The sequence below is a fragment of the Abrus precatorius genome, unplaced genomic scaffold (genome assembly GCF_003935025.1).
Source record: "Abrus precatorius isolate BTA unplaced genomic scaffold, Abrus_2018 Scaffold3, whole genome shotgun sequence".
In the NCBI taxonomy this organism is placed as follows: domain Eukaryota; kingdom Viridiplantae; phylum Streptophyta; class Magnoliopsida; order Fabales; family Fabaceae; genus Abrus; species Abrus precatorius.
In genome coordinates, this window is record NW_020874373.1 from 28,413,654 (window position 1) to 28,440,665 (window position 27,012).

At 33.4% G+C, this 27,012-nt stretch overlaps 1 protein-coding gene across 1 annotated transcript; it reads left to right on the plus strand.

Annotated features, from left to right (window-relative positions):
- Positions 1-754: 754 nt before the first annotated feature.
- On the plus strand, positions 755-24,629 carry LOC113862426 (mitogen-activated protein kinase-binding protein 1). Its single transcript, XM_027495514.1, is given in 19 exon segments — positions 755-799; positions 1,545-1,763; positions 2,522-2,630; positions 2,716-3,087; positions 3,250-3,305; positions 3,638-3,884; positions 3,975-4,030; positions 4,239-4,479; positions 4,570-4,733; positions 4,843-4,979; positions 5,058-5,159; positions 13,618-13,794; positions 14,086-14,266; positions 16,366-16,725; positions 17,436-17,539; positions 17,619-17,737; positions 21,921-22,204; positions 23,590-23,802; positions 24,207-24,629. Coding segments are annotated over 19 exon segments (3,609 nt in total).
- The last annotated feature ends 2,383 nt before the right edge of the window (positions 24,630-27,012 follow it).

Below are 27,012 nucleotides of genomic sequence, written 5' to 3' on the forward strand. Positions count from 1 at the left end.
ACAAATTTAGCCTTTATTCATGTTAAAAATTTAAAAATTACAAAAATTTAATGCATTCTATAATAAAACATTGGTAAGTGAGAATGTGCCACATTAATTGAATAAATACGCAATATATTAGAAACTAAATAATAATTATATTAATTAAAAAATTAAATTAATAATAAAAATAAATTGTCACAATCTAAAAATTGCAAATTTAATTAATTTAATCATATATATTATTTATATTTAATAATTTAAAATTAATTTTATTAATATTAATTGGAAAGAATAATTTCGCTCCATCTATGATATGAAATTCAAATAAAAGTGTATGTAATTATATTAAATATTTGAAGGAAAATTTTATTACTAATAATAATATTATTCAATTTGAATATTATTATTTTTAGTGAAAAATATTTGTGATGTAGAATTTTTTTTATATATTATAAAGTTAAAAACTTTTGATTAATTAAGATCATATTTATTGAAACCATAATAATATTTGATTTTTTGATCGTACATACCAAAATTTGAAAGTAGCCAATGCTTAGGCTTTTTGACCCAAAAATACTGCCATTTTCTTTTTACTTCAAAATACTCCGATTTTCATTTGCATTTTCAATTGTGCAAAATTCCCGCCTCTCTTTCTCTCCTCGGTCTTCTCTCGTTTTCTTTCTATAAACTGAGTTTATGCAAAGAAGCTTAGCGAAGCTGAAGATGATCTTCAAGGTTACTTGATTAGCGATTCCTTGGTTCGCTTATCAGAATGAAGCCTACTCGCAGATTCAACAAGCCCGATACTGTCTCAAAGGTTTTTTTTTTTAAATTTTTTAAAACAAAGTGCATTATAATTTCGCGACCTATAAAATAAAAACCTCTTCATTTTCCAGAAACGCGAGCTTGAATCTGTGACTTAAGCCAAATTCCACTGTTAATTTGCGTAGTGAGAAGTAATGAGTAGTGACTTTTCTCCCCAAATAATCTTATGGGGGTTACATAACGATGCACCTTTTGATTTTCTAACCATAAACCCTAACAAGTGTTAGTTTCTCCGGAAAATTAAACTAGAAACTGAAAATTTTGTGGTTAATTTTGTTTGGTACAAAGCTCCGAATCCAGAAGCCACTAAGAGTCATGGAAAACTAAATGGCTAACTTCTTTCAGCATTCTATTTTTAGTTGTTGCATACAAGTATGGAACATAAGACCTTGTTCAAAGAGAATACAATTCCTAGTTACTCAATGTAACAATAATTGGTTGATGGTAAGTTTGTGTAGAGCGTAGTACTTCCTAGTACTTTTCCCCAAATCAATGTGCAATTGCTCTTCTGGATGTTCATTATGTTTGAACTATTTTTGAGCAATATGTATCTTGATTTTCAGGATCAAAAGCTAACGCTGTTTGTTTCCTTAGAAAATTGAGCTAGAAACTGCGAGCAAAGTAAAATTTTTTGGTTAATTTGCTTGTTGAATGTTACCCAATGGTGATATTTTCCTTGTAACAATGAACAATTGCTCTTGCTGTTCCTAATGTTTGGAATTTCCCCCTCTTTTCAGCTGGTTTTAGAGGAAGTAATTGGGCTGACAACAAAGAATGGCAATGGTTTAGCTTCGAATGCCTTGAGTTCCAAATGTGCTTATTTGGCAGGTTCTGTGGTGGTGATATATGACATGAATTTGTGTACTCAGTCACACCTCATGGTGTCTAATAGATTGCCAAAGCCTTTGAGCTGTGTAGCTTTGTCACGAGATGGGCGTTTTGTTGCGGCTGGAGAGGTAAGTGTCAATTCTCGTTACTGATTATGATATGCGTGCTGTACATTCAGAAAGTTTCCAACTTTCTCAAAACCTTAAGCTGTTGGGAGGAAAGCATATGGATGTTTTCTTCTAACATTTACTTAAAATGGAAAATTTCTCCTCCCTTCCCCTCCCAAGACCAAACTCCTACATTTGAACATACCCTATGTGAATTTATAAGATTGGTGAATATTTGTTTAGCATTTTAGGCTTCTGCAGTTGTGTCATATGCTGCACTGGTTTTATGACTCTTCTAATTCCTTCCCACCACAAAGGATGCTATCGTGTTTATGATTTATTTGTAATTACTATTTTCATTTGAATTTTTTTAATATTTTACAAAATTTTAAGGTACTGAAACAGGATGAATAAGATGATATATTATTTATGTACACTGGTGCATATTTTGGAGGCTAGGTATTGATCTGTTTTGCATCTTTATGGTTGAATGGGTGAATTGGTTATTGGTTATAGGTAAGGGAAACTAGGAGGTGCATGATGAATCTTCTTACATGATAGCTTAATAATCACGAGTAGAATTTTTTGAAATTGAGGTATAATAGTGAAGGTTGAGAATGTTCATCGTGAGATCTTCATAAAATGATCTTGATTAATGCATAGTTGGATCATTTCTTATTCAGTACTAGTATGGATATGGAAAAGATTGAGAAAAACTGAATAACACATAATGACTTCATTTTTTACACATTTTATAGTAACCTATCTATGTTTTGCAGGCAGGAAACCAGTCCTCAGTACTAGTATGGGATTCTTTTACTTCATCTATTGTCTCTGAATTGAAAGGTCATCAGTTTGGAGTTGCATGCATCTGTTTCTCACCCAATGGTTGGTTACACTTTAGCAATCCATATGCTTGTCTTTAGTTGTGTTATTCACTGCTTCTTACTCATTATATAGTATTCTGTCCAAGGTAAACATCTGGTATCTGTTGGGGGATATATATATCTTTGGGACTGGCGGAGTGGTGAGCTGGTAAAAAAGCTTCAAGCAACTTCTTCTTGTTCTACTATCTCTAGTGTTAGCTTCTCATCAGATGCAAAATTTATTGTAACTGCTGGGAAGAAGCACTTGAAATTCTGGATACTTGGATCTTCCAGAAGGACTCAATTAAATGGAGGGATGAGCAGAACGACATCATTAGCAATACATGAAAAGCCTGCCAATCTCTCTATTCATAAAGGAAGCTCATTTACATCTGTTGCTTCTTCTGTCTGGAGTAGTGGCTATGATAATTGTAAACAAGCTGGTGACCACTTTCCCATATATACGATAACTGATTCAGGTTTGATTCAGTTCAGAGCAAGTCTAAGATTAAGATTTCTTTTAGTTGAAATTTTGAGGCATTCGTGTTTCTTGGAGGGACACAATGCATTGTCTATAGTTAAATTCCATTTCTTTCTGTTCACTGGCATTTCACACCTTATTCATTTCTTTCTATTTACAGGCATATTATACCTTATTGATTCTGGGATGTCAGTTGTAAAATCTGTGACTTTAAGGGTATGTCCAGTTTTTATCATTTTGTTAATATATCTGAGCATGCCAAAAGTATCTTTCCAAAGAGGAAATCTTGATGGATGAAATTCTAAAAATTGTAACTGTTCTGCAAAGGCTTAAATTAAATTTCCTAGCAGAAGTAAATGATGTTCTAAGTTCAAGCTGGAACATTCTTATAACGTTTCTAGTTTCTACAATGGCAAACTCATAAAGCAGAGTCAATGATGCCATTATGAACTGTACTTTTTAAAGTTGATCAATAGTTGTTAGAGGAATTACTCTGGTGTTAGTTAGTTCTTTGTAATTTTTCACTGTTCCCAATTTCTCATTTTCAGGTTCAAAAAGCTTTTGCATTATCAACATCTGAAAAACTAATTGCTTGTGCATGCAATAATGGAACAGTCCAATTATTTACCCATATCTCTCTAAAATATGTGGGCAGTATATTATATTCAAAGACCAAAAGGTTCTATGAAGAAAGCAATTCTGTTTTCCATGCTATAGTTCCCGAACAAGATTCTGAGCATTTGCTTAATCTGCCTGATGCAGTTGCCTGTCACTTTTCAGCCTTAGAAAAGCTTGGTGAGTGCTACATCTTAAACTTCTTTTGGTAATTGTATTTAAAATAACCTTGTACTGTGCGTTGATGTATTCTCTACTTTTTCCCTACAGTGGTTATTTATGGAGATCATAGTCTCTACATCTATGACATCCATGATGTGAATCAGGTAAATGCTTTATCTGATATGTTTATCATTATCATTTATATGTTTCATAAATTTGCTTACCTATTCATGACTGATTAAATTCTTGCTGCTCAGGGCTTGTAAATTAGTAGGATGATGCAGCAGCCTTTTCCCCATAGTTTCTTGGCCATAAGGTGTTGTACAAATTTATTGATGGTAATGCTGAATAAAATCTCTCCTTGTTTTCCAGGTCACAAAGTGCTTCGTGCTAGTTTCACATTCCTCATGCATATGGGATATCAAGAATCTATGTTGTGAAAACATTCATGATCCATCTCTTGCATGTACTGCTAGAGGTTGTTCAGGGGGTATTTCTTTTGCAACTTGCTCTGCTGATGGTACAATTAGGCTATGGGATATTGCTTTGCAATCTGATTTATCAGAAGATGCTCAAGAGTTGAAGACTGAACTATTAGGTTCTTCATGTTTAGGTAACTCAAAATTGTGGAAAAAAAATATCAGTTCTCCTCTTTAGGTTATTTATTTCTCACATGTTCTGCTCTTCCTGTCTATTCATGCAGTAACTGCTGGGACATTTGAACGTGATGCAGTTACAGCAGATCTTGCCAATCAAGAATTTCGATCACTTGCTGTTAGTTCAGATGGAAAGTATCTTGCTGCTGGTGATTGCAAAGGAAATCTTCATATATACAACCTTCAAACATCGGATTACACATGTTTTCAGGTGGGCTCTGACACCTGAGTTTATTTTAGAAATTATTGTGCAGTAAAACCATTTTTAAGGGTTCACAGCATTATTTTTATGGTCATTTATATCTTGCACATTATTTCAGGGTACACATGATGCAGAGATTCTTACATTAAGCTTTACTTTGTCCCCCCAAAATATATCTGAGGAAATTGCAAAGAACAATTACTTTCTTGCCTCAGGGGGACGAGATTGTATGATTCATCTCTATGATGTGAAAAGGTTTGGTTTTGCAATTTTTTAAGATAACCTAGTAGGTTGGTTAAGCATTTCAATGACTTTTTACAGTATATATGGCAGAAATTTTGATCTCATTGACAGCATTGATGATCATTCGGCTGCAGTGACTTCTATCAAAATTAGCAGCAACAGTTGCAGGATCCTCAGTTGTAGTGCTGATAGGTATGCATGATCGTTAGAGATTTGGCATCACAACATCAACAAATTTGAAACAAAAAAGAAAGGACTAAGCAAGTTTTGCTGAACAATTGAATAATAGGAAATAGAAGGGGCTGTTTGTTTATAAATAATTTCTGTTTTCATTTTTTATTTTCACTTTTAGTTACAAAAGTTTCGCCTTGTTTCATCATATTTTGTTTTCAAAGATTTGTATAAGAAACAGTGAAAATAGATAAAAGTTGTTGTTTCCTTTATAAATCTTTAAAAACAGGAAATAAGATGAAATCATCCATAACAATCAAGTTTTAGCCCACTAAATGAGGTTGACTATGTGAATCAAACGATGCCATTGAGCTTGGTAAAAAAAATCAAATTCTCTAATATATTATTTATAACTAGATTATTTTTAATAATTTTTTCTAAAGTTCTAGGTTTTTTTTACTGGATTAAAAGTTATGTCATCTACTCTCCTCAATGATGACTCAGTTGCTTTCTTTGCATGTATCCAAACTATTTTAATTTATTTTTTGTTATCTTTTTTACTATAGGTGCTACTCTTATATTTTTGCATGTACAATTATTTTTTACTCTGTCTTTTTTTCGTGTAATTACTCATCCATTTTAACATTTTCATTTTTATCACTCACTTTTTATTTTGGTTTGTTCTTTGAAATCCACCATTCATAATTATATAGGATAACTAGTCATATAACAGTAGAATAAAACTTTTTTTTCAACTTGATAAATATTGTGTCACAAATAATTGTCGATGCCAAGTACCTAAAATTAGAGGGTTGGATTACATCATTTCCAATTTTAACTTTCTAACGTGTGATTCTTATCCTGTTTTATGAAATTGTTATTCATATAATTTGTTTTACTTTTGTTGAAATGAAAACCTTTAAATTCTATATAGTATGGCTCCATAACTCAAGTTTGGAGTTAACTACTTTTGATTCCTTAACAAGGACTGTGTCATCCATAGAGAACATGTACTTAAAGATGATTTTTTGAATGTTATTTGTAAGCACGATTAAGACTAGGTTAAATAAGTAAAGGCTCAAAACAAAACCTTAGTGTAAACTTATCTTTATAAGGAAGTCCTTAAATATACTTTCAAGAATTCTCATATTTGTAGTTACTCCCATATACATATTTTGTATACCTCGAATATATGTTACACAATCTCTTTTTTAAGCAAGACAACACTTTTCTTGGGACAAAATCATGTAGATCCTTTTTTTTTTTTGGTAACAATACTTGTTCATGAACTTTTGGAAGAGGTATATAACTTTTATTGTTGAGCTTCTTGGCATAAAATCAAATTAATTCTTTGTAATTTCACTTTTTTTTTAAAAATTTATGCTCAAATTACCTTTTCTCATAATTTGATAATATGATTTATAAGTTTTATCCTTTTGTAATTCGCACAAATTTGGATATCACCTTTGATCTTGTATATTCTTAGATCTCAAGACCACATTAAAGAGCATAGTAAGCCATTCACTTCCTTGTTTTTCCATACATTTCTAAACTTCAATAGAGATATTATTAGAATTGACTGCTTTATCATTATTCATCATGTTAAGACTTTCTTTTATTTCTTCAGCTCATTCTATAATATAATTGTTAGAATCTATAAAATCTTGTAAATATAGTAACTGAATATTTTGTAATTATGTATTTTTTTTTTATAAATTTGAATAATTTCGCTATGTCCTAAAACACACGGATTCAATATTTTCTCTTTCAACATGGTATCTAGAGCCTAAGGAGAGGCAACCCTAATCCCTTTTTTTTTTCGGTGGACCTACTGTTCACCGTTGCCAATTTTTTTTTGGAAACCATGTTTCATCTCCGGTTTCTAACATTTCACCCTACTATTTCGGCGCCGCCGCTGCTGTCACCGTCTGACCTTCGATTACTACAACAACCTAGCCGTTGTGGTCGCTTTTGTCAGGTCCGTCGAACCCAGCTGACCGTGCCTTCATCGGAGTCCTCATGCGCCCCCACACACCGCCCTCTTCTCTGTCGGGTTTTCTCACGCACCACCCTCTTTCTCCGTGCGTGACAGTGCGTCTGGTGTCCTTTCTTGATGCCGTCGATTGGGGTTTGTTCGCCCCTCTCTCCTCTACCTGTATTCGGTCTCGGTTAGTTGTTTGGACATCTATTCTCCCTTGTTTTGCCTTTTTTTGCTGCTGTTTGGGCATTTTTTTTCTCTCTTCTTGTTGACCAATGACTACCTCCAGCACTCCAAAAGTCGACACTCGAATTTTTACCATGTCACTGTCATTTCTCTTTTGAGCAGTTGAATGGTAAGCCCTATTCCTCCTGGTCTTCTCACAATGAATTTTGGCTTGTTGGATAGGGTTATGAGACATATCTCACCCAAATAGCAGACAATGTCTCGGAGGCCAATTGTCCTTTGTGGAAAAAGGTTGACGCTCAAATGTGCTGTATCATCTAAGCCACCATTCACCCATCTCTTCGTGATGTCTTTCGCACTCATAAAATTTGCAAAGCTGTTTGGACATAAGCCTAACAACTCTTTACAAACAATTCTCGGCGATTCTACCAAGTTTGTGAAGATCTCATGACTATCTTTAGTGCCCATTAGATTAAGGATTTTATGTCAACCTATCTTAGCTCGATATCTAGCCTTCTCTGTGAGTTCAATGAATTGTTTCCTCCCGCTGCCACTCCAGATGCAGAACTTGACAATCACAAGAAGTTTTTCATGTCTTTGGCTTTATATGGTCTGCCCTTTGAATATTCTCATGTTCGTAATCAGATCTTGGGGAGTCTCATAGAAGCTACTATGGACAGTACTTGGGCAACCCTCCTTCGTGTCCCCGCCAAAACCTCCTCTGAGCCTTTGCTTCCTATTCCTATTGACTTTTTTGCTTTGGTTTCTTGCAACACCAGCCGACCTTCACAGCAAATGGGTGGCAAAGGACGTCCCTAGTGTGATCATTGCCACCGATCGAGACACACAATTGATAAATGCTGGACTTTACATGGTCAACCCCCTCGCATTGCCCAGGTAGCCCAAAGTTTTGTGTCTCCTTCATCCACTTCTGCTCCGCTGTTGGCTTTGGATCCAAATCCATCATCTTCCTATGACGATTTCCTGAAATGGTATGAAGATCGTCAGGCCTTCGGTTTCATTGCTGTTGTTGCACACACTGGTAATTGCTTCGTTGGTCTCTCTCACTCTTTAGGCCCTTGGGTCCTTGACTCTGGGGCCACCGATCAGATCACTGATAATAAATCCCTTTTTTCTTTTCTTTCAACTTCTGGTTATTTATTTTCTGTTACCATGGCAAATGGCTCTCAAACTCAGTTCCAAGGTGTTGGTGTTATTCATCCTCTTTCTTCTCTTTCTATTCACAATGTCCTTTATGTCTTTGGGGCTCTCTTTAATTTATTGTCTATTAGTCAACTTATCCGGTCTTTTGATTGTGTCATCTCTTTTACAAAAAATTCCGTTTTCTTGCAAGACCGGATTACATGGAGGATGATTGATTCCGGATGTGAGTCCCATGGCCTCTATCAGCTCAACAAGCCCTCTCTTCTTGGTTCAGCAGTAACATCTCCACTTCTGATTCATGCTTGATTAGGACATCTAGGTCTTGATAAGTTGAAACAGTTATACCCTAGTCTTTCTAAGTTAGAGTCTTTGTCTTGTGAATCATGTCAATTAGGCAAATATGTTTGTAATTCTTTTTCTAGTTGCACTATGAGTGGGCTTCGTCCCCTTTTTTTTTAGTTCATTCAGATATTTGGGGTCCAAGTCGTATTTCTTCTACATTAAGGTTCAGATATTTTGTCACTTTTATAGACAATTTTTCCTGTTGTACTTGGTTATATTTAATAGAAAAACGTTTATAAATTTTTTCAATTTTTCAATCTTTCTTTTATGAAATAAAAAATCAATTTGGTATCCCTTTTCGCACTTAACAAAGTGATAATGCACATGAGCATTTGTTTACTCAATTTCAAACCTTTATGGCATCTCATGGTGTGTTACATCAAACATCTTGTCCTCATACCTCCCAACAAAATGGAGTTGCAAAACGCAAAAATAGATATTTACTTGAGATCACTCGGATTCTTTTTCTCCACTCATGTTCCTCATCAATTTTGGGGTGATGCAGTACTTAATGCGTGTTATCTCATTAACTGCATGCCTTCCTTTATTTTAGAAGGTAAAATCCCTCATCAAGTTTTATACCCCCACCACTCTTTTCATCCTTTACCACCTCGAATCTTTGGTTCTACATGTTTTGCTCATGCTCTTGGTCTTGTCATTGACAAATTCTCTCCTCGGTCTCATAAGTGTGTTTTTCTCGGGTACCAACGATCTCAAAAAGGATACAATTTTTATTCCCTTACTCTTTGCAGGTATTTCATCTTTGTTGATGTTACTTTCTTTGAGTTCATTCCATTCTGTGCGCTTAGTACATCTACATTCGAGTCTTCCTCGTCCACGACTGTCCTTATTTCAATCCTTTTCTATTCTCCAGAGCAGTCTCCATCCCCTCCACACCCATTTCCTCCACCTTTGCAGATATATCAGCATCATACTCATCCTATCTTGCAATCACCGAGCACTAACAACACCATGGACTCATCTTTGGAGCCACCTCTTTCGCCTCATCTTCCGGTCTCGCCTTCTGAACCTGACATTTCCATTGCCCTTCAAAAAGGTATATGTTCTACCCGTAATTTTTCTCCTCATTATATTTTTTTAAGTTATTATTGTTTTTCTCTTTTCTATTATTCTTGCCTTTCTTCCTTATCCTCTGTTTCTATTTCTAAGAGTGCAATTGATGCATATGTCCATTTAGGATGGCAACAAGCTCTGTTAGACGAGATGTGTGTATTACAGAATAGTGAAACTTTGGACCTCGTTCCTTTACCACTAGGGAAGTTAGTTGCTGGTTGTCAGTGGGTGTATACAATCAAGGTTGGTCCAGATGGCAAGGTTGACCAGTTTAAGGCCCGTCTTGTCGCCAAAGGCTATACTCAAATCTTCAGATTAGATTATGGCGATACTTTTTCTGCTGTAGCCAAATTGCCTTCGGTGCGACTATTCCTGTCCATTGTTGTCATACGTCATTGACCTCTCTATCAGTTGGATATCAAGAATGCTTTCTTACATGGTGATCTACTTGAGGATGTCTACATGGAGCAACCTCCTTGCTTTGTTGCTTAGGGAAAGTCCTCTAGTCTTGTATGTCGACTGAGGCCTTAAGCAGTCACCTAGAGCTTGATTTAGCAGATTCAGTATTGTGATTCAACAGTTTAGCATGACTCAGAGTGAGGCTGACCATTCTATCTTCTATCGTCACTCACCTATCGATTGCATGTACTTGGTTGTTTATGTTGATGACATTGTCATCACGGGTAGTGATCATTGTGGCATCGCAAAGATGAAGCAACATCTCTTTAAACATTTTTAGACAAAGGATCTTGGCAAACTCAAATATTTTTTGGAAATAGAAGTAGCACAGTCCAAAAATGAGATCATCATTTTTCAAAGGAAGTATGCAATAGATATTCTGGAAGAAACAAGAATGTTAACTTCCAAGCCAGTCGACACTCCTATGGATCCCAATGTCAAGCTCGTGCCAAATTAGGGGTAGTCTCTTCTAGATCCTGAAAGGTACAGACGATTAGTAGGGAAGCTAAACTACTTCACTGTTACCTGTCTAGATATTTCATTCGTAATGAGTGTAGTAAGTCAATTCTTCAACTATCCATGTAAGGAACATTGGGATGTAGTGACTCGTATTGTTCGATACATCAAAGGAGTTCTTGGAAAGGGTTTTTTGTATGAAGACAAAGGACACACTCGACTTGTGAGGTATTCTGATGCAGATTGGGCAGAATCTCCCATAGATAGAAGGTCCACCTCTGAAATCTGTATATTTGTCAGAGATAATCTTGTCTCTTGGAAATGTAAGAAGTAAAATGTTGTAACCCGGTCCGGTGCAAAAGCGGAGTATCGAGCTATGGCTATAGCGAGTTAGGAGCTTATATAGCTCAAACAGTTGCTTCAAGAACTAAAGTTCGGAGAGGTCATATATGTGATAATCAAGCCGCCATGCATATTGCCTCAAATCCAGTATTTCATGAGAAGACAAAGCACATTGAAATTGATTGCCACTTTGTCAGAGAGAAAGTCATGTTCAGGGAAGTATTTACTAGTTTTGTCAATTCTCATGATCAATTAACAAACATATTTACTAAATCACTAAGGAATCCTTGGATTAACTACATATGTAACAATTTTGGTGCTTATGATCTATATGCTCTAACTTGAGAGGGAGTATTAGAATCTTGTAAATATAGTAACTGTATATTTTGTAATTATATACTTTTCTCTATAAATTTGAATAACTCCGTTATGCCCTAAAACACACGAATTTAATATTTTCTCTCTCAAGAATAATAATATGCCAATTTTAATTTATTCACTTGGGTTTCAAATTGTTAGGATCCAATTGCCTCGTATGGGCCTTGAGTCCCGCATTGGAAGTATGAGATTCCAATGTGGGGTTTATATAAGGCTTTAGGATCTTAACTACAACAACTAGCTTTTGTAGTGTAATTCTCTCAAAGTTTTATCAATTGGTATTTTAGAGCTTCTCATCATGTCTCTCAATTGCAAATGAGTAGAACAGTTGGTGATGTCGACATTGCAATGTTTGTGGTACTAGTCAATGGGATTAGTGCACAGCTAGCCCGGGTAAGGTCTGAGGCTGCAGAGTGTGATGAGATGTTAGAATCTAATTGCAAGGTATGAGACTTGAGTGTCATTGAAACTATGGAATTCCAATGTGGGGTTTATTCTATATTTGCATTTGTCCTTTATCCGTCATTAAAAGGTTTGTAGAAATAATTTTCTAATCTGTTTTTGATGTCTTGATTTGTAAGCAAAACTTTTCTTTATTCATCTTTTGTATATCTATCTTGGTTCAAATCTCTAGATTTTTTTTCTTTTGTTAGTCTTATATATCTCTTAGAGAATAGAATACAGATAATTAGAAAATGATAACAAAACATTTTTTGAAACCAAACATTCTTGAAAATTTCCGCCTTAAGGTTTTGATTCTGTTTGGGTAGAAAAAGTTAGATAAATTTAAACATTATCAATCTCTTAAGGATAATGACTATAACAACAACTTAACCTTATTCCACTAGGTGAGGATCTTGATCAAAATCCAAGTTTTCATAAATCTTATGGATAATGACTACAACAACAACAACTAAGCTTTATCTCACTAGGTGAGGTTGGCTACATGGATCAAACGACACCATTGCATTTGGAAAATGTTGTCTAGTAGTGCCTTCCAATTCACAAGTATTATTGCATCATAATGTACTAGAAAGACATCCATTGAAGCCAAAACAAGTTACAGTTCATTATTTTATTTGTGTACTATGACTTATAGCAATAATGCAATAGCTGATAGGTTTGCTGGTTATGTACTTGTAAATTCAGGTGAATGTAACTTTTAATTAGTTTGTGTAGCTCCTTGCCATATATTGTGTTAAGATGTTTTATATTGGTTAGGAATAAAGCAAAAATACTCCTTATAAGGACTTGTGTAGTTTTCCTGAATAAACTAACTTTTGAGAGTTAGGCCCAAGTTTCTTAACATGATATTAAAACCTATCCAGTCCTATTAGGCTATTTGTAATTGTCCAGTCCTGGAAACTTCATGTACTAGATGTCCAAGGGCATGAGGGACGTGAGTTAAGATGTCGCACATATGCTAAGAATAGAGAAAGAATATTCCTTATAAGGGCTTGTGTGGTCCTCTTCCTATGAGTTAGCTTTTGAGAGCGAGTTAGGCTTAAGTTTTTTAACACATTGAACCACTATATTTAATTTTCAAATCTTTGAATCAATTTTGAATTTTTAGCTATATTTCTGCATGCAAATTACAAAGAACATTAGGATTGTAATTTTCAGTTGATCTGAATTGGTCTGAAAGCAGATCTATCCCCTTTAAAAACCAAGCTGAGAATGGCAGGAACTGAAAAGTAATTTATACACTAAAAAGAAAATGTTTGGAAAGTTTCTATCACATCATATTCTCGAAAAATATAAAATATAATTTGCTTCTATGCTAATTTGTTATTTTAAAGGAAAACTGTTTGAACCATTAATTAATTCCTCCCTAATCTTGAATGTTGTTCTCTATGAAGCAGTTTTCATATATGCCAGATACAGATCCATAAAATCTGCACTTTGAAGTACCCTATGATTTGCACGGAAGTGTCCATAAATTTATTTAGAATATGTCATTTTGTTATTCTATGTGACCATCACATTTCTGATTTTCAAATTATTTGCCATAAAACAAATTCCAGTGAACCCAATATTTTATTTATGAAATTGAATGATTTCCTCTATGATTAACAATAACACAATCCTTCTTTCATACAGTTTCCTGGTGGTTCGTGATGTAGCTAAAGCAGATAATGGTTATAAAATTTTACAGCAACATCGTCAAAAGGCTTCACAACGTGGAACTGTTTATGACATGGCTGTGGATATGTCATGTGAGACTGTTGTTACTGTTGGGCAGGTAAAGTAGATGGCTGTTGACAGTAAGACATCAAAGTTCAAGGGATGGTTGCCTGTTGTGGAAGACCTTCCAAGTGAATTCTAAAACAATTAGTCCATGTAGTTCTGTTCATATGTCAATTTGATCAGATTATCACTCATAATTTGCAGATTCAGTGCATATAATTACTAATATCATTATCATACTCAGGATAAGAAGATAAAGACATTTGACATGGCTGCTCAGAAACTAACCAGGTCATACAATCACGATAAAAATTTTGGAGAACCTATAAAGGTGAGCTTCATTATTAGAAAAGCATAGCTGATATCATCCTTCTTTACCAGGATCTAATATTGTCAACAGGTAATTATGGATCCAAGCTGCACTTATGTGGTTTGCTCATTCTCTAACAAGTCCATCTGCATATATGACCTTATCACGGGAGAGATGGTTGCGAAGGCCACAGGGCATGCTGAAATTATTACTGGTGTCATTTTTTTGCCTGATTGCAAGCATATAGTGTCGGTGAGATTTCTTCATGCTCACTGTTCATTTTGCTTACACTTCTTTTAGGTAGCAATATGCAATTTTAAAGTGAAGTCCTTATAACCATTGAATTATTTGTTTAATTTGAGGAAATTATTGTGCATTTGTTAAATCATCTATTAGTATAACATTTAAATATTCCATGGATTTGTTTAAACATTTGTTGACAGAAATGTATCCCATGCATTTGTTTAAAACATATATAGCATTAACGAATTATGTTGTAAAGGGGGATGGACAAGGCATACTTGCAAACTTTTAGATGCTACTTCCATGATCAATAATAGTGTTCTTAATTTTCACACAACACTCAACAGTGAAGGTAGCTCTTGATTTAATTTAATGACTTTCAATTGGTAGTTTGATGCCATTGCCATAGTTTCACCAAGTAAAATGATTCTAGTCTTCTCATGAAATGTTTATCTTTTTCTTTTGGTTTTTCTGTTGTGCAAGAATGTCTTTAGCATTTTATCTTGTTAAAGAGATTAGTTTAGTTGTTCTTGACTTAAATAGTTCTTTTGCTTCTGTGTCACATGACTTTGGGTGGACAAACTTTAGGCGTTGCTTTTCTATGATTTTCTGCAACGAGTCCTCTTTGAATTCCCAAATATGAGCTAAATTAAATGCACATTAAAGAGAAAAATTAGGGTTGTTCATGCGTTGGGTTGGTTCTGTGAATCAATAGGTCTCACATACATTTAAAAGAAAAATTCACATGATAAAATAAATGTTGAAATGCGATTAGGAAATTCATTTCATATAAAAATTCTTAACTAACATCAGCTTAATTCTGAAATAAACAAAATAGTAGCATAACAATTCTTATAAAGGCATACATAAGTTTCAAATAAACCAATGAATAAAATAATAGAAGTCTTAACTAATTATGTCTCTCAATGAACTAAGTAGCATAACACAAAATCAAGAAATAGAACTATGGCAAAGTCTTCATAAAGTTATTCTTTTCCCCAGTGCATAACACCAAATAAATGATGTGGAGTTCAGCTTATTCAAATTCTTTAGTAGTTTGGACTTTGATGAAGAGTGTGTTTGGCTAGTTATTTCATCTAGCTTATAACTTGCTCCAGTTCTTTAGAAGAAACAATAAGAAGTATTTTCTTGATCCTACTTATAAGCAACATAAACTAATTTTCAGATGTATTAATTGATAATTCCTTTTATTTTATTGAGTTTTATATCAATGAGGCACTCACCCACTTTCCATGCTAGTAGATGCATTCAATTGTTTGTAATATAAATCACCAATTCAGCTATTTAATACTTTGTGTATTTTTGGAGTAAAATATAAATTTATAATATATAACTAATTTTATTAGTCTTGATGGATTAATTATTTGTTTATTGTAAAAAGAGTCGAGGGAAGTATTTAATTAGCTAATTTAGCTTATATGTTTGTTTGACCAAAAGAGTTTATCTCATTAATTTATAATGTTTTTTTCAAATTTCAAATGCTACTTGGATTAACATTTGAGCTTATAATTTAGTATATTATTATGTTTTGATTTTAAAATCCTCATTTACCCCTCCTTTAATATTACACTTTTTATTTTAATTAAATTTTCCTTTAATATTACACTGTTTATTTTAATTATTCCTCTATTTATTTGATTACTTGATATTTAATGAAATATCTTTTCTTTAAAAAAAATGAGAAGAGTTTTAAATAAACTTAAAAAGCCTAAAACTATATAATTACATAAAATTATATTTTTGTCTATAAAATAAAAATAGAGTTTATGTGGAAAACATATAAATATGTTCTTTTATATCATCTTACATTTATCATTTAGTAGTGATACAACGCGAAGTTGCCAACAACTAATACTTTATCAAGTACTTCTAATTTAATACGTTAGCATGACATCTTTTAGCTAAAAGTATTAGCTTTTCATATTTCAGCTAACTTTTTAGCTTCAGTTAGTTTATAAATTATTTTTGCCAAACGCAACTTGAGCAGGTTTTACTTTTGTCATAATGATAGAAAAGAAAATGACATTGATGCCCTCTCTTTTGTAATCATTAACATAGTTTTTATTAACATATCAATCAATATTCAGGTGGATGGTAATGGTTGTGTTTTTGTATGGAAATTGCCGACTCCATTGTCTTCTAAAATATTTGATAGAATAATGGAAAAATATAATCCATTGTCTCCAAGAAGCTCTGTTCAACTTCTTGCGCATAGTCATCTGTCATTTTACAAAGAGGGATGCCAGCATTCAAAGGTTAATCGTGAGGATGTTTGGTCAGTGAAGAACAACAGTCAAAGTGGAGATCAAGTGCTTTATCCAGAAAGCAGTCATAGAGAGGTTTCATCTTTTAAATTTAGTGTTTCAAGACTTCCCAGATGGGCACAACCTAAAGTCACCAGCTCCAATAGTGATAGCAAGAATCTTAATAATTGCACTTCATCAAAGGTACATGTACTCTGGATTACTTATCATTTTTGAGAAACTCAATTGTATTTTAATCTCCCAATCCTCCTACCCACAGTGGTGTTTTGAAGATGCAGAAGTTTGATTATGTCTTAATGGAAATCACTTAGAATTGGAGATCTGTACTTGAATAGAACTACATGTATTGGTCACCATGTTCTATGATAGATATATCTCCATCACTGAAGGGTACATGTTAATTATTTGTGATTGGAAATTGGTGTTTCAACAAACAAATCAGTTTTAAAATGTGCAAGCGAAAACTATGTCCTTCGTATAATGAAATTGGGCTAAATCTAGTTGAGTGTGTTCCTTCTGATTTGTAGAAGAGAAAATTGAGTCACTGTTGCTACATCTCTGGCAAGTGATCTTTCTGGCATTGTTGTGTTTACCAAATCTGCATCTGCTTATGATGGCTACTGTTCTCATTCTGGTGTAACAAGATATTAAGTCAGAGCCACATCTATGACTAGCTTTCTTGACTGAGGATTCACATGTCATATTTTGCGTGAAATCTAGCCAATTCTTGTTGATGTAGGTTTTAAAAGTTGGGAGTCTATTGTACTGGTGTCTATAATATAGGTGCTAGATCCTGGAACATGAGATCTGTCTTAGCTCCTTAATTGCAGCATACGATGTTAGGATCTTGTCAAGAAGTCAACTCTAATATCTCTTACATTGATGATGATCAGGCACAAGTTCCTTCATCTCCACAAGTTCAAATTCCATCAGATCAGGCTTCTCTGTCTCCTGAGAGTGTGAACTCTCAAGACTCAAGGTCTGGAGGAACTTACAGGTAAGTGTTGAATCTCAAATCAAATCTCAATCATAAACTTTTGGTGACATATCAGTTCATGAAGTCACTATTATTTCAGCAACTTTGCTTCGGACAATTGTTGGCACTCTGTTTATACTGTTTGTATGGAAGCACTTTCCTCGCCAGAGATGCAGAATTTATGTGAGACAAAGTTTCCAGAGATTCCCTTGAGTATAAGTAAGTTAAACCCTTATGCTCACGTCATATTTCTCTCAATTTTGCCTTTATTGATGATTGGACAGAAGACCAAATCTGTCAACGAAATTCCTTTGAGATTTGGTTTTAAGATCAATATGATTTTGATGACAAAAGCTAGTGTACACTAAACAATAATCTTCAGGCTATATGCTATAGTTGCTTGTGTGTAGTTTTGAATGAACTTATAGATAATTGGCATTTGGTATTGCAAGCATAGGGGCTGGTGTAGTGTTTTAAAAACCTGACCAGACTGCCTGGTTAAACTCATTGGACCATGAATTAATAGTCCTATTGTCTTTGTTTCAACAATGGTTTAATCAAAGTTGAGTCACGTATATAAACGCGGAACCAATTGACCCATGACTGGGAGTTGGAGGTCTTTTTGGTTCAATCTTTGGTATAGTTTTCAACACATAAGGCTGGTAAATGGAATATATTTGTATATTTGGTTTGTAGCACTGGTGCATAGATGATATATTGACTTTGTATTTTTGCCAAGCACAAAGTTCTTTAAACTATAGTTTTCTTAAATGGAATACAGATCAATTTGTTCTTGAAAAGTAGCATTTGCCTTCTTTACTCCTCTTGCATAACCTCAAAAAATGGTATACAAGAAAGTGCTGCAAATTTGGAGCCTTAGACAAATCCATTTTTCAAAATTAGACAGTCCAATTTAGTGAATTTACATTATTCAAATATGTACATACAATGCAATCTCCTTGAAGGAATGCTTCTATGTTCCACAATATGTCTCGTAGAACTTAACCCTTTTCATACTTGTGACAACTATTCAGAAAATTTCACTGCTAAAACCAAGTATTAATAGCAGATACAATTGCTTGTGCATGGCCCCATAGTTTGTCAAATGTTTTATCAAGGTCCTCTGCTACCTTTCTCTGATTAGGAAATATTACATGATGGTTTGAAAATCACTATCCCTTTATAAAATTTCAATACTACAACAACAATCAAATTTTGTCTCATTAGGTAAGGTCCATGGATCACACGATGCCGTTGAACTCAGTTAAAAATTAAATTTTCAAAAATCTAGTTAATCAAAGTCTTTTAATGACCTTGTCTAAGATTTTTTTGGGTCTCTTTTGACCTCTTTTTATCGGACTAAAAGTTATGCAATCCACTCTCTTTACTGGTGTCTCCAAATGTCTTCTCTTTACGTAACTAAATTACTTTAGACGATTTTTAGTCATCTTTTCCACTATAGGTGTTACTCTAATATTCTTTTATATACTATCATTTCTTATCCTGTGCTAACTTGTGCAACCACTCATCCACATTACGATTCTCATTTCTATCACTTCTACTTTCTTCTTATGTTGTTCCTTTAAACCCATCATTCACTACCATATAAAATAATTGATTGTATTGTAGTATGGTAAAACTTTTTTTTCAGGTTGATAATAGGTATTTTATGGTTACAAATAAATGTCTTTCTTCACTTTAACTACGCAACTTGTATTCTATGAGTGACATCTTCATTAATTTCTCCATCATTATGTATAATCAATCCCAAACATAGTTATTAATCTTGGATAGCGGCTGACTCCTAAAATGCTATAGTGGAATAACATACAGTAAGATGACCGCTATTTAAAAATTTATAATATGCATATATAATATGTTATGTACACGAAATTTTAGTATAAATGCTCAAGAATTTTCAAAATTAATCACATAATCATCATTTCAAGTAAAAATGCAGAACACTACATTATTGAGTGTTATATTAAACAAAAAATGCTTTCGCATGATAAAGTTCAAGCAGGAGTGATCAATGAACAGAAAAACAGAGAAGACGCTGGAAAGTTTGTTTTTTTCGGTGAACAGGAAAATAGAGGAGACACAAAAAAACTAATTCTCTTGTGAATAAAAAAATAGAGGATACGTCGGAGAGGAGGCGCCGTAAAAGTTGATTCCTCCGGTGAAATGGAGCAGGTGAGCCTCCGAACAAGCTGATTTCTTGGATGAAATGGAATTGGTGAGCTGGTGAGAAGGGGAGAAACAGCTACGCCGAAGCTTGGATATTTTGTGGAGAGAGGAGAGCATGGGGAAGATGAAATTAACATATATGTTTTATAAAGGGTAAATAACCTTTCTACCCTTTAAAATAATCCAAATTGTGCGTTTTATAAAAAATAGAACATGGTTTCTTTCTTTCCCCTCAATTACATGGTCGCAACGCGAATGTCTCCCTGTTTTGGCCGTGAACACCTGCATCTGCCGCGATGTGCCAAACACCCTGTGATGTGGCGGCCAACAGTCATGCCGTGCCGGCGTGTTGTTAACAAGTATGATCCCAAGTACCTGAATCTCAACTTGTGGTATCCCTTTAAAATGTCAATATAGTCCTATTTTGTGATAGAAGAAATAATGTGTTACATCCCTGTAATCTTTTGGGCTTGTCCTTGTAAAGCTGTTAAAGTCCTCGTCATAAGCAATGACATCAATAATTAATATGGTGTTAATAATCAAATCTGCCACTTTCTCCAGATTGTGGATGTGCTATGTGCATCCTTGCCAATTTGAGTTAATCAATCATTTTAAAGATCATTGAAATGTGAAATGTGAAATATGTGCTGTTTCTACAAATTCTATTGGAGAATTGTTAACATCATCTGTCTAAGTTCACTATCTTTTCCCATGTGAACTTGGCTCCTTGGATGGTATATTCCAGGTTTTGTACAATGCTTATGATTTTGAGCATGGAAAATGCATGCCATGATTCCTAGCATCGAAGCTAAGGATGATACAAATAATTGTTACAATATATGAAAGTACCTAGTCGTATCTTGGTTGGTCATATGTTAAAATATCTTAAAATTATGAGTTAACCTTCACTTTATTTCCTAAAATATGCAGTGACATTGAAATCAGTCCTTTAATTTTTAAACATTAGTTCCTAAGATTAAGAACCGTTAATTAATTTAATTCTTGTTGTCAAATTATTGTTAAAATTGAGTAATATAGTGATGATTTCTCTTGTTAAGTGACATTTATTGACATCCATGTTGGACACAAAATAATTATGTTTTAACATCCTTCCTCTTCTTCCCAATAGTTATCCCTTCCTGCACTTCATCTTCTTCCTTGGCTTCCTTTTTGTCTTTGTTGAGAATTTGACAATTTCATTGAAGGGATTGAGAGGGCTCTAAGAATCTTGCACCGATGAGCTTTTGGTTGCAATTTTTGGTTGAGCATCTTATTCTGATTTTGCCAACTCCATTCCAGCAGTGAGGAATGGCATGAAGGTTCAAATTGAAGGAGCTTCGACGCTCGTTATGTCAATGTTGAAGACTCTAATGATTGTTTCTGTGCCATAGTTGGATTCAGATTAGATCAGGGGCCTTTGTTGGTTGTGGGGACCAAGGAACTGAGGGGAGCAAGTGGTGTGAAATGGTGTTGGCTTATGTATGCAACTTGTTGGTGCATGAGCACTGTGAAGAGGCCATGGAAAACAGTGTGGTAAGTGTGAAGGATGTGGGTTTGCTCAGCCAATGAAGAAAATGAAGCAGCTAAAAGGATAAATAAAATTAGGAAGAAGGAAAGATGATGTTTAAGTTCAGAAATTTCATAAGTTAAGGACGAAAATGAACTATTTTTGGGTGGTAATAAAGTAACACTATTTTGTGTCCAACATGGATAGTGATGTGTCACTTAACGCAACAAATTATCACCATGTTGCTCAATTCTAACATTACTTGATGACAATGATTAATCTTAGGAACTAACATCTAAAATTTTTAATTTAGAGGATTAATTTAAATGATACTAGTACTACATAATTCACAGATTAAATCGAAGGTTTACTTTAAAATTATTTATAAGATCCAATAATATCTATATTGTATCTTAGAATATTTTAGGCTATCTAAGAGATTATTTAATAGTCTTAGTTTCCCCATTTCCTAATATAATGATTTCTTCCCTTGTTTAGTTAGGATTCTGATTAATATAAATAAGGGTTAGTGCTTTGGATATAATCACACTGTAATTCATCATAATACTGAAAAATATCATTCAAACTCCCTCTTCTCACAATTTCCTCCCTCAATGGCTAAAACACCACAATTCCCACAACAATAAACCTTTGGCTTGAACTTACAAAAAAATTATGCTCTAACCTTATAAATACTGGTTATTGCAGGACAAGATGGTGATGTGATCAGTGATGACCAGAACTCCTTTGGGCTTAGTAGCCTTAGCAAGAAGGAAAAGATGGGTCTAGTTTCAGGCCAACATGTTGGTGGCAACAATAATGATGTTTCTTGGTGTTCTAAAGAAGTTTCTGATGGTAAAACTGAGCAGTTGTTAAATGAATCCAGAAGTGTATCAAAAACAACTATTGAAGGAAATTTGGGCTATCCGCTCTTTGAAGAAGACAATGACATGTTTAAGCAACATTTTGGTAGCTTATCAAATACACACAAGGTTAGTCTTGCTTGCAATGAGTAATATGTAATAATAGGCTATCTCTTGGAAAAAAGGAATTTAAAAATGAATGTCTTGTTTCTTCAACTTTGGATTAATCTCATGATTTTGTTTGTCATGCTTTTCTAGGGAAATTCAGTGTTGCCGCTTATTATGAAATTCAGAATATAATTTTGTTAATAAATCTGGTTTATGATGTTGATTCTATTTAAAAATAATAATTATCTTTTGCTTCATAAATGAAGATTTAAAGCAAAATACAAGTTAGATGCTTAAAATAAAGAAAAACCATAGTTATCAATAGCGGGATATAGTGGAGCAGAGCAAACAAATTAGCGGCTCAGTTTCCGGGATTATGAATAGTGGAGCGGTTTTAAATAGCAGCTGTAGTGGCGGTGCTAGAGTCAAACTTAAAAGAAATCATTTTTGCCCTAAAAAAGCACTACTTTGGGGGATTTTTCTACTTTGCCCTAAAAATACTTTTATGTTTTGCCTAGGAAATGACTTCTTATTTTAATTATGAATGTCATGGATTTTTAGTTTTTTTTTTTAAATCTTTTAGCATTTATGCATATAGTATAATTATTTTATATATAAAATTTCTAAATAGCAGTCATTCTGTCATAGCATTTTTGGCGTTAGCCACTATACGCTGCTATCCAAGATTAATAACTTAGAGAAAAATATCGGAAGTTATTTATGATTGAATAGTAGCTATAAAGTTCAAAGGAACATGAATAGAGCCAGACCAAAAAGAAACTTGGAGAAAATAATCATAATGGATCTTATGATAAGTAATATATTTGAAAATTTGATTTTTGGCTGAGCCCAATGTCAAGTGATTTACGTAGTCGATTTTACCTACCTTGAGGCTTTGTTGTTGTCTTTATAAATGTACTAGTAGCACAAATTTCCATGTTCTTGACTAATGTATCAGATGAAAACCAATCAATTCTGAACATGTCATTCATGATCTTATTAGGAATATCATTGAAAGGGGCTTGTGGAGGATGAATATGTCAGTTTTTTTTCTTGCAACAAATTTCGCAGCTCACAGGTCCTTCGCAATAGGTTGTCATTACTTTTGTGAAGATTTTTGTTTGTTAATCGCATTGAGCAAGAAAAATGAAAAGAGATTGGTATCCTATGGATTCAAGAAAAGTTGAGTATTATAACAGTAAAATTTAATTTCGTGTAAAAATAAAATGCTTTCTTCATGAAAAAATTTGACAAATTTTGGACATAAAAATATACCCAGATGAGGTTGATGCTCCAAAACTTGATGGAGTAAGATATCTTAAAATTCATATAGGCTACCATAGCTGAGGTTTTCTTGAGCTTGTAATTGTTTTCTTTTTTCTTACCTAGTTTGTTATCTGTGACAGAAAAAGTCAAGGAATTCTTTAGTTAGAAAGTTTTCAGCAAGATATACTGTGCAATGGGATTACCCAGGGGATTGCAAGAAACTATTTAGCAGTCCTGTCAGGAAAATGAATGACAGAAAGAGCTCTGAGGATGGAAGTGCAACTGCTATTATATCAGAAGAAAAATCCTTTCAGGTGAAGGAAATTGAGGAAGTTGGAAATTCTTCTCAGCAGGTATGAATGAGGGCGTTGTACAAACTTATCAACCATGGCTTCCTTTAGAGATCGAACATGATGTTTTTTGTCCTTTAAAGAATATTAGGATTGGTTGCGAACGGAAAGTTATTTTGTTATTTCAGTTACTTCTAATGGTGTCATGTTTCATTGAGCATTGCTGAGTCCGCACAATAACATAGTTCATTTAGGCTGTTTTGGTATAATAAATATAATAATATAAACAGTAGTACTTTAAACCAGTTTCCTTGATATATTTTATGCATTCTGACTCTTAAACTGATCCTTTCTGTTTTAATACTTAACAATGGTATTTGAAAAAGCCTGTTAGTGTTAATTTATTTTGAAAGTAACCCCATGAATGACTTCTCTCAAATATTTACTGCTCAAAATGCCTATTGTAGGACCTCATGAATTCAGCACAACGTTTAGCAGATTCAACATGTGAATTAATCAAATTCCCTGTCAAAGAAAATTCAGTTGATAAAGGGAATGATCGGGGAGAAACCATCGCCGCATGCAAGGAAGCATTTGGTAGCTTGGATGCAGCAGCTAAGAATGCTGTGCAGTTACTTACAAAACTAGAAAAGTTTTATGGGGAAGAGGTTTCAACCGGAGCTGTGGCTCAATTTTTAGACGATGCAGCTGAGCTACTTCCACAAATTGTTGAAAAAATTAATGCTGCTGTAAGATTGGTGCAATGTAGGAAGAACGGTAAGTCCGGAAGTAGAGTTAGTGTTTCAGAAATTGATCAGTTTCGTAGATTTGCCGAAGGCATATCAGGTAAAATAATGGAAATACAAAAGGACGATACTAGCATTCATTAAATATATTTTCATTTAGTTTCTCTCCTCAAGAATAGACCGTGAATTTTCCGTTGGTTATGTCAACTTTCTACCTCAAATCGTTATGCTAATTATCAACTGGAAATAATGAAAAATTGCCTCTTCTAAAGCAAGTAAATGTGTAAAATGAAAAAGTAAGGGTGTATTTTTTATTTATTCAAAGTTAATTATAATTATAAGATGGTCTAATTGCAGTTAATGATGAATACATTCTTACTTTCTTATTTTACATATTTGCTAACTTCGAAGAAATCAGATTAGGAAATAAACATTGAGAGTAGCTTTGGTCAAATAAAATTCTATCGATACTAACGGGAGTTGGGTCCAGCCGAAGGGTTTAGGGGGTTACAATGTCACGCAGTTCAAATCTACATTAAAAGATATGCCTAAAGTTTAATTTCTTGAACATAATTCTTAGGTAAGAGACTTAATTGAGAGGGTTTAGTGGGTAACATGGTGAATTACTCGTGAGAAATAACCAAAAAAATAAAAAACAATTCCCTAGATTCTGTTCCACTGTACGGGGGCAAGATAGTAACATACACAACATTGCCTCTATGAATTCACGTAAAGCATGTCGTAATTTTGCAATAATTAACCGAAAACTTTTGATTTTTGAATTAATTTCCTTTGATATCTTTCGTTCGCATTTCAGAAAGTCAACTTCATGAATACCTTCACTTAATTGCAGAATGTATCGTAAACATTGCCAATCAAGCAAGATGTGCAAATAATGTAAAGTAGGATGTTATTTTTTTGTATTATCAATTTCTCTGTTCATACCAATTTTTTTTATTTTATAATTTAATTTTTAAAAGTATGTTTAAAAACTCGTGTTTAATATATTATTAAAATTAAATTTTAAAATTCTTTTATAAGCTAATTTCAAAATTTCACTTTCAGAAGATATAAAATCACTTTCACAAATTAAATTTTCAAAGTGATTTACAAATAAATTTTGGAATTCAGTTCTTGGAATATATTAGATGTTTTAAAAAACTAAATTTTAAAAGTCACAAAAAGTGATGCTAATAGCGGGAAAAAAAAAAGTGATGCAAAATATATTTCCTGTAAAGTATATGTACAATTTGGGCCATATAAACAAATTTAAAATAGAAGTACGTAGCGTAAGTCTAAGCGGGGAGCCCATTGTTTGGGGTCTATCAAGCCTGGAGTCTGGAGAGTAAGTCAATGAAAGGCGCTACTTTTTCACCTCTTTTCTTTCTTTTCACAATCCTACTAAAAACAATTATATATTTGTTTAAAAAGATATTCTCAAATAAAATTTTCAAATTATATTTTCATATTTTTAGAAATTAATCTTCAAAATTCTTAATTCTTCCTAAAAATAAGAGCATGTTTAATTTTTGTATTAAATTTTATTTTTTAAAACGATTTATTTTTAAAACAGAAATCATGTATCCTCTAAATTTTTAAAATTAAAATTCTACATTTCCAAAAATAAGTATCTAAACTAAGATGATATTTTACACTCCAAAAATTAATTTTTAAAAGTGTTACTAAAAAATTTACAGTTAAGACAACTTGTGGTAGTTAAAAGCTACTACAAATATATTTTTCGACAAGTAAAAGAAGCACTATTTTCATGTATGCCAAAAAATTTCAAAAATTAAACTTTGGAAGCATGTCATATTTAATACACTTTCGTAAACTAATTTCTGTAATTAAGAACAAAGGAGAGACTTTTAAAAGTTAATTTTTTAAATTTTGTAAATCATATTTCTAGAAATTTCTTTTAATCCTACTTTTGGAGATTAAATTTAAGAATATTTCAATTTTTTAGATTTTAATATCCAAAATCTTCCTATAAGACTTTACAAATATATATATATATATATATATATATATATATATATATATATATATATATATATATATATAACCCCGAAGTGGATCAAGGGAACAAAAAATAACAGTTATATTGACTGAAAGGAAAGTAGGCAGTAGCAGGACTACTAACAGAAAATGAAATGCAGAAATTAAAAGTGCAGTATGTAAAATCCAAAATTAAAACATAAGAAACTAGATCGGTGGTAGAACCAACACAGATCTAGTGAGGGGAGAGGAGAAGAAAGCCGGACGACGGTAGTCCAAACAGAACCGGCTAAGAGGGAGAAGAGAGAAAAATAACTTGAAACAGCAAATTTTATTGAAAAGATCTCAAAGAGGAAGGCTTACAAAGGATTATTTCTCAGAGCTTCTCTCTCTAAATCTCTCTAAACTTGCTATATGAAAGGGTACCTCACAATATGGTCGAGACCTCCTTATATAGAAAATTAAAATACTGTTTGTATAGTTCCGGTAAATAACAGGAACTATTTGTACAGAGCCGGTTACAAATCTG